The sequence below is a fragment of the Solanum dulcamara genome, chromosome 7 (genome assembly GCF_947179165.1).
Source record: "Solanum dulcamara chromosome 7, daSolDulc1.2, whole genome shotgun sequence".
NCBI classification, from domain to species: Eukaryota; Viridiplantae; Streptophyta; class Magnoliopsida; order Solanales; family Solanaceae; genus Solanum; species Solanum dulcamara.
The window spans coordinates 78,177,449-78,185,661 of NC_077243.1; the positions used below are offsets into that span (position 1 = coordinate 78,177,449).

An 8,213-nucleotide genomic window follows, 5' to 3' on the forward strand; every position below is an offset into this window, starting at 1 on the left:
ATATATAAACAAGAAAGTGAACTACATTTGATTAATTGAAAAAGCTGTTTTTCTTTATCTTTATACATAAAAGCATCAAATTCAAGAATGAACATACCATAACTCTACACATCTGTGTATTTGCGCCGAAATCTCATGGCCATTAAGTTTTACTGACCATCAATGTTCATAATTCTATACCTTAAACATAAACATGCACATGCACATGCACATGCACATACACACAAACATATATATGTATATACCTTAAGAGAGACAGCTTATTAGTTATCAGCCAACAGTACGTGCTGGGCTCATTCTTTTCCTCCTTTCACTAAAGCTACGACTTGAGAGTAACCTTGGAAGACAACATTGTGATGGCTTCGATGATTTGACATCACATCTTAGCTCTCCATTGGGAGTTCTTTCGCTGTTACACACAGACACATAAGGTGTCCCAGGTGTGGATCTTGGTGGAACTCGATCACCAGGAAATGCAGTTTCCTTTTTTGTACTTATGGCATTGAGCTCCAGCTCATTTCTCAAGCTTTCACTGAAAAGTTCAGACAATCGCTTCTTTTTTTCCTGTGGCGGTGATTGCTGAAAAGAAGCAGGGACATCTCCGTTACCTTTTAAATTTCCATCCAAGCTGGGATGGACAGGAGTATTCCCACGAGAAGGCGTAAAATCTGCAATTAAATAAAAGACGATAACAAGTAAACAACAAATATATGGCTGAGTAGCAAGGGTGTTGCAAGCACTTTTCAAAAGCTGATATACATCTGCTTTCATAGATTGGATCTCCTCTGGGTGAATCATTAGGCACTACCAATGAGTCAGATCAAAATACAAATACACTGCAATAGATATTGTAGCTTATGAAACCTATGGAAAGGGATCAGGGGAGATGATGGAAGAATATTGAAGTGCCATCAATTGATTGCTTTCCTTTTGGTGTAAAGAGGAATATTGTGCAGATGCCGATAGTATCAGTTCCTTGCAGACCTAAGGAAGGAGCTCTTTTGTTTTTTGTTGTACATACTACACTCTGAGTGCTGCTAATTAATGAAAAACTGAAGCATATATCATCAATTGAAGAACATATCTTACCTCCATTCACACTAAGGAAGTCATCTTCACAATCAGAATCCAACCAAGCCTGGGAATCAAAGAATGTCTCCTCCTTACTACCTACAACAAGAAAGAAATGTCTTCGACTCTCAGATAAAAAGCCGTAACTAAATTACACGACCGTACACATAAATACTATTCAGGAAGATACTCCAACAATCTGCAAGGTGAGCTGTTTCATTCAGTGGTACTTTGAGAAACTAAAGAAGAAAGCTGAAAGGAGTATTGAACCATAAGGCCTAATATGCATACTCAAAATAAATATATCTAATAGAGATCAAGAGAAATCAGATTGGTTGGGAGCATTCATTGGTAAACCCACGCAGCTTAGGTCTTTAACGTGTAAATAGTAAGATGCACAAAAAGATGAATGATCTTCAAGAAATAGAGTTATTATTCAGCACGTGATCAAGAACACAATGTAATGAAATGGAATACTTGACAAGGGTAGATGTACTCTACTGATCTTTGTTGATCTACATGAACAGAACTGAATTTCGAGAAGGCTGAATGCAACTAGCAATATCAAACTAATTGTATAACATTTTTCTTCTGCTATCAACAATGAAAAGTAAGGTAAATAAAACTTGTAAAGTGTATCAATTTTATTTATTAACAAAAAACCTGTTGTTTTCAGCTCTAAAACTCAGTGAATAATGTGACTATCTCTGTTGAAAACACAACAAATTTGGCACCAAGCACAAAGAGTTAGCAGGTTGTAGCTTTTTATAAGAAATGTTGATTTAATCAAAGTATCAGCGAACAAAAATAGAATGATGCAATGACTAATTACAAGGCTTCAAAAATCAATTCTTTATAATTCATGTTATGAGCTGAGCAATTCTAAATATACCACTATACGTGGAAGCTATTTTCTTGTTGTTTTATGAGTGATATCTTAAGCTGCTTTCACAATGTCTGTCTCCATAAATAAAAAAATTACCCTGCTCATGACAACATGTGCTATAGACAGTGGCAGAGCCACCTTGTGGTTAGGGAGTTCATCCGAAACCTCTTCGACAGAAAATTATACTATTTATACATGATTAAAATATTTTTTTATGTATATATAGTAGATGTCAAACCCCTTTCGAATAGTTCGTGTGATTTTAAACCCCATATTCAAAATTCTGGCTCCGCCACCAGCTATAGGGGCTCCCTATCTACCAAACAACTATAATTTTGGCATTATACAAGATTCTAAAATAGCTTTTTGGTCAATATTTCTTACAATTATTTCTTCATTCCACAAGAGGAATTAAGAACTACTCTAAAGTAATACATAAAATTATTGTTTTTTAGCCACCAACCTCAACTATTCTTATCAGTGTTTGAGTCACATATTGTACTAATATACCTAAAAGATATTCATCAGATCAAACAAATTACCTCCTTAATTATTTCTTTAAAAAAACATCCACATAATCAAAATTCACAACATAGTATTAGTGGAACTAAGATTTGAAGTTTATGAGTTCTGAATTGACAAGGAATCCCCATAACTCATATTAGTGGGTTCACAATTAAATAGAGGGTATAAGCAACAAGTACATCCACCCCTAATTAGCATAGACAAGAATGTGATTTAACTCAAAAAGGCAGCAACTTTTTTTATTCTGTACCCAAATGCAAGAGAAACAATAATCAAATGAAGATGAAAGAAGAGAATACCAAAATCAGGAAAGGCAGTAACAGGAGGAGGAGATCGATGAATGGGTTTTTCTTGGAGAGTTGATGGGGTAGTTTTGGACCCAAAAACAAGACGAAATTGAGGGTCTTTGTGCACTGAAACACATGAACCCATTTCTAAAAACAACAAATCCTTTCTTCTTAGCAATCAATCACAAATTAAATCCATAGAATTTAGTGAGAGAAAACACTAAAACAGCAGGGAAGAACAAAGGGCCGTGCCTTTTTCTACTACAATTACTCACTCTTCAATTGGGACTTGAAAGCGAAGTTATCGTTTTTTTTTTCAAATAGTAGAATTGATTTTGTCCCATTATAAAGTGTTTAAAGATATTTTCATGAGGAGGAAAACATCTGGGTTTTTTGGGTTTTATTTCCTTAATCATGAGGTGTACTCTTTTTATTACATGATTAATTTATGACAAACTTAAGGAAATCCACTAATTTAATTTATGAGTTAATTATTTATGTACACTTTAATTTGTAATATTATGAATTTTATTAGATTTTGGTGTATTCAGATATATACCTGAGGTCAAAATTAGGTGTAATTTATTTTGGACATATTATATCCAAATAGATTCGCATGTATCCGAGATACACAGACAAATCTTGCTCGTTTCTCTCTCATCTCGCTCGTCACTCTTCTTTGTATCTGGATACATGACTATCTCGCTCGCATCTCTCTCTAGCAAAAATGCATTTATTTAGGTGTATCTTTCTCAATATATGATAAAAATTCTTAATTAATGGTAAGATATTTAATTATTTGAAAGTACAGATAGAATTAATATTTATGGTAAGGATGTATGTCTATAATAAAGAGTTTCTCCTTAATTTAAATTTAGGAAAAACTACACAAAATAGACACAATTGTGAAACTATTTACCCAAATTGAACACAACCCAAACTATTTTTATCATTAATTGACCCATGATCCAAACTATTTACCCTCTTACCCCACTTCTCCTTTCTTATTTCGCGTATGACATCATCATCACTGTTATAAATTAATCCTCTATGATATTCAATCGGAATATTGATACCATATTGGTATCATATAGGATTGAACTTAATTTTCTGTGATACTCCATCGGTATATTGATACCCTATCGGTATCATATAGGATTGAGCTCTTTTTTAAGAAATAAAAATGAAACAATTAAGAAAAAATTTATTAAAGTCACAATCTTATTTATTAAACTCTAAATCAGTAGAAAATATATTCTTTGAGATACTCCATCGGTATATTAATATCATATTGGTATCATATAGGACTAAGCTTAATCATCTGTTATACTATGTCGGTACTATATAGGTGGGCGTTGACTTCAGCATGATGTCAACGTGTAAATTTTAAAATAAATCTATATTTTAAAATGACATAGAAATAAATCTATGTCATTTTAATTTTTTTTTAAAAAAAATATAAAGTAATGAGACATTTAAGAGCAAATATTTTTCCTTTTTAGGTATGTGTTATTTTCCCTATTTATGCATAATATGATTATTAAAGAGGAGATCAAACAATGCCATTTTATTGTACTCTTACGTTCCGGGGTGGTTAATTTCTCCTAAAAAGAGGTTTTAAGAATAGAAAGATTATAACTACCTTACCATATTATTTGATTCAAGGAAGAAAGATGCAATCTTGACTAGGGGTTTGCATTATTTTAATTAAATCGAATTTTAATTTGGATTATTTTTTTGATTTTTTTGATTTGGCTTTGGATTTAGAAAAATAAAAATCAAAAGCATCGAATTATATATATATATATAATTTAAGTTATTATGTTTTAATATTTTAATCGTGACTTATATTAGAAAGTATATTTAAGAGATTTAATATTATCACTCCTTCTTGTACGTAATTTTTATTTTTTTAAGCATGCAAATACAATTTTGATTATGCCATTAATTATTGAAATAACCGATTAACAGAATAAAAAAAAATCAAACCGAAAAGAGAAAAATCGAACCAAATTAATTTTTTTTAATTTAAATTGAATTACATTTTTTTAAAATCGAAAATCAAAAAATCGAAACTAAACGATACAAAATCGAACCGGAACCGAACGCACACCCTAATCTTGACAGTTTTGGGATAGAATTTAACTTGTTTTGTAACTCTTTATAAATATATTTTGCATGTCATATTTTTTCTATAAAAGATCTAATTATTATAATATAAAAGAAGTTTTTGTTAGATTAATTAGTTTCCTTGGAATTATGTGCCTTTCAGAATTATTATCATGTGGTAGTTGCATAGGAATGTGATTGGCAAAGTGGCAAGTTTATGGCTTCACCTTTGTTCAAATTCCCCTTTTTTCAAGTCTTCTTTTTGTCTCCCATAAAAGTTTCTTGAGTGTTATTTTCATATTTTTTTATGTAAATAAATAAAAAAATAATATATATATATATTTTATAAATGACAATAGATTAAATTAATCTCGTATTAATCAAATGTTTTGAGTTTAATCCTGTGAATAGTCATCTTTAATAGAGATTACCACTTTACTTTTCAAAGTGAATTTTTTTGACGAATTTAAATTAATAAAGTTTCATAAATCGAACTTCAAATAAGTGTCAAACATCAAATGAAAAATAAAAAAATATATATATGTAGTTGAGGGGAAGGTGATAACATTAAATATAACATTTATCTTTTCTACTAGCTGCTAGGTCAATAGGCAAATTAAATGAATATGAATGCATGGTGTTTAATATTTTGGTCCTATCAAGTTGTAAATTGTAACTACCCAATACTGCAAGAATAAGACATGCAAATAATGAGTCTACTTCTATTAAATCTAAGTTATTTATATTACTATTAATGCCTTATATATGTGCTCAAACTTTATTACTAACTTTATAATTAAAAAAAATAATTGAACTCATGATAATAAAAATACAATACGACATTTAATGCTAAAAATATTAATATTAGCCCGCACATTGAACCACAGCAATACTCTAATGTACCAATAAGAATTATGATAGAATAATAAATATTTATATTTATTCTTAATTAAAATTTTTGAGTTTTGAATCCTGCTAGACATTGAGTCATCTTTATTAGCGATCGTTTTATCGGTCACTTTTCGAATCCTGACAAACAAACACTAGATATTATGTCATTTTCTGAAAGGACTATATTTTAGGCACCTAAATTGACCAATATTGTAGATGGGAAGTAGGAACCAACCAGTCTGGCCCCCACAAAGATATGACAGGATTTATTTATTTTCGCTTTCTTGCTCGGTGTTCAAAATTCGTGAATTCCTGATTAAATTTGAATAGCACATTACAAGATTCATTTTGGGGTGACGCTTCCAAAAAAAATATAATAGCATGGGGTGATTTTGTCCTCACATTACAAATGTTATTTTATTATTACATATTATATTTTTTTCGAGTTCAAGCCTTGAAAATAAAATTACGAAAGCAGTTTAACTCACATGCTAACTATTACTGGTGAAAATTCATCGGGATATAAAAGAATAAATCTCAAATATAGTTTATCCGATATAGCTAATTGATAAATATCTAATAGACTCGTACGATATTAAAAAAGACTCATTTTGTTGCGTCTTCACTCCAAATCTCATCCTTTACGAATACTACAACAACAACAACTCAGTAAAATCTCACAATTTGGGGTCTGGAGAGGGTAAAGTATACGCAGACCTTACTCCTACCAAGGTAAGACGGTTGTTTTCGAGAGACCCTTGGCTCAAAAGAAGCATAATGTATACTATATTTAAAATATTTTTCAAATTGATCTAAATGCAACTCTTTAAAAATACTTTTCCAACAAATACTTTTTAAAATAAATTAATCCCTTCATTTCATTTTATATGGCACTGTTTGATTTGACATCATATTTTAAAAAAGATTTTTAAAACTTATGGTCTAAAACAATTCTTAGATATTTGTGTGGCTAAAAATTACTTCATTAAGAATAGAAAAAGAAATTTTCAAATTTAATTATTTCTAATTATAGAACTAAAAAGGAAAGAGGACAAATGTTGTAATTTTTATCCTTTTGAAGAAGAACATTGATATCATATTAAAGTGGCTAACTCCCCATATATTAACTCAATTTTCCCCGAGCTATAAGCTAGTGTTGTCTTTTCACATGTACAATATATATAGATATATAATTAATTGTTAAAGATCTTAAACAAGTGACATACACCATAAAGAGAAAAGGTTGGATAGGTGAAAGTAGCACAGCAATAAGTGAGCTTTTGTCCCTTTGCTTCTTGATTTTTTTTTCCCAATTTTTTAAAGTCCTGATTAAATTTAAATTGCGCATTGCACAGCCATTCAAGGTTGACGCTTTCAATAAAAAAAAAAAATCATATTCAAAACTTGAACTCAAAACCTCTAATTAAAGATGAAGCAATCCCACCATTATATCACAACTCAACTTTTTAATCAATCGTCCGTGACTTGATCATTTGATGGCCAATGGCCATATATATATATATATATATATATATATACACGGTATCTTAGATAATTTCATATAAACAAAAGTGAAGAGTTTATAAGGCGTATATAGATATATTGTGTACTACTTAAGTATTGTAGTAATTAATTTCTAGGACTATGAGCCCGTTTGGATGGGCTTATTAAGCCCTTCTTAGCTTATTATGGTGTTTGTCTAATGCTAACTTTAAGTCATAAAATTCTTAAAGTCAGTCAAAAATGAAAAGTTAGGATTCCTAACTTTTTTTTCCAAGTGTTTAAAGCCATTTTCTTTGACCATGAAAATTACTTTTATATCCCTTATATTTTAACTAAATTTCCAAACTACCCTTTTTATTCTTTTAACCCTAAAATTCATATTATTTTTCTCATTTCTTCGGCATAAACACTTTTATCCAAACACTCAACTGCTTATTTATAAAAATAACTTTCAGGACTTCAAAGTTCTAAAAACACTTTATACATAAAAGTTATTTTTTTAAGCTCATCCAAACGGGCTCTATATAATCAAGAAAAAAAAAACTTGAATATACCATCGAACTTTGAGAAAAGGTTCATGTATGTTATTTTTATTTGAGAAAAAGGCTCATCTATATCATTATTTACAACAACAACAAACTCAGTATAATCCCACAGTGTGGGGTCTGGGAAGGATAAAGAGTACGCAGACCTAACCCCCACCTTGAAAGGTAGGGCGGTTGTTTTCGGAAGACCCTCGTCTTTAAGAGGGGAAAATAAGATAAAAAGTCAAATAAGGACAAGCATATCAAAAACAAGATGAAAACAAAGAATAGCAAAAAAGAATGAGAAAGTCATGGTAGAGTGGTACGGAAAAAAAGATGCATTAACTACTATAAATAAATAAGATAAGATAAGATAAATAAGATAATCAAAGTGCAACAGAGCCACAATTATAAACA

The 8,213-nt window shown here is 30.4% G+C and overlaps 1 protein-coding gene across 1 annotated transcript; it reads right to left on the bottom strand.

Moving 5' to 3' along the window:
* Positions 1–5: 5 nt before the first annotated feature.
* LOC129896408 (uncharacterized protein At3g27210-like) lies at positions 6–3,057 on the bottom strand. Its single transcript, XM_055972295.1, has 3 exons — positions 2,782–3,057; positions 1,090–1,170; positions 6–668 (listed from the first exon to the last, which is right to left on the bottom strand). Exons 1-3 carry the CDS (start codon positions 2,912–2,914, stop codon positions 271–273), a joined length of 612 nt encoding a protein of 203 aa, XP_055828270.1. The 5' UTR covers positions 2,915–3,057; the 3' UTR covers positions 6–270.
* Positions 3,058–8,213: the final 5,156 nt, after the last annotated feature.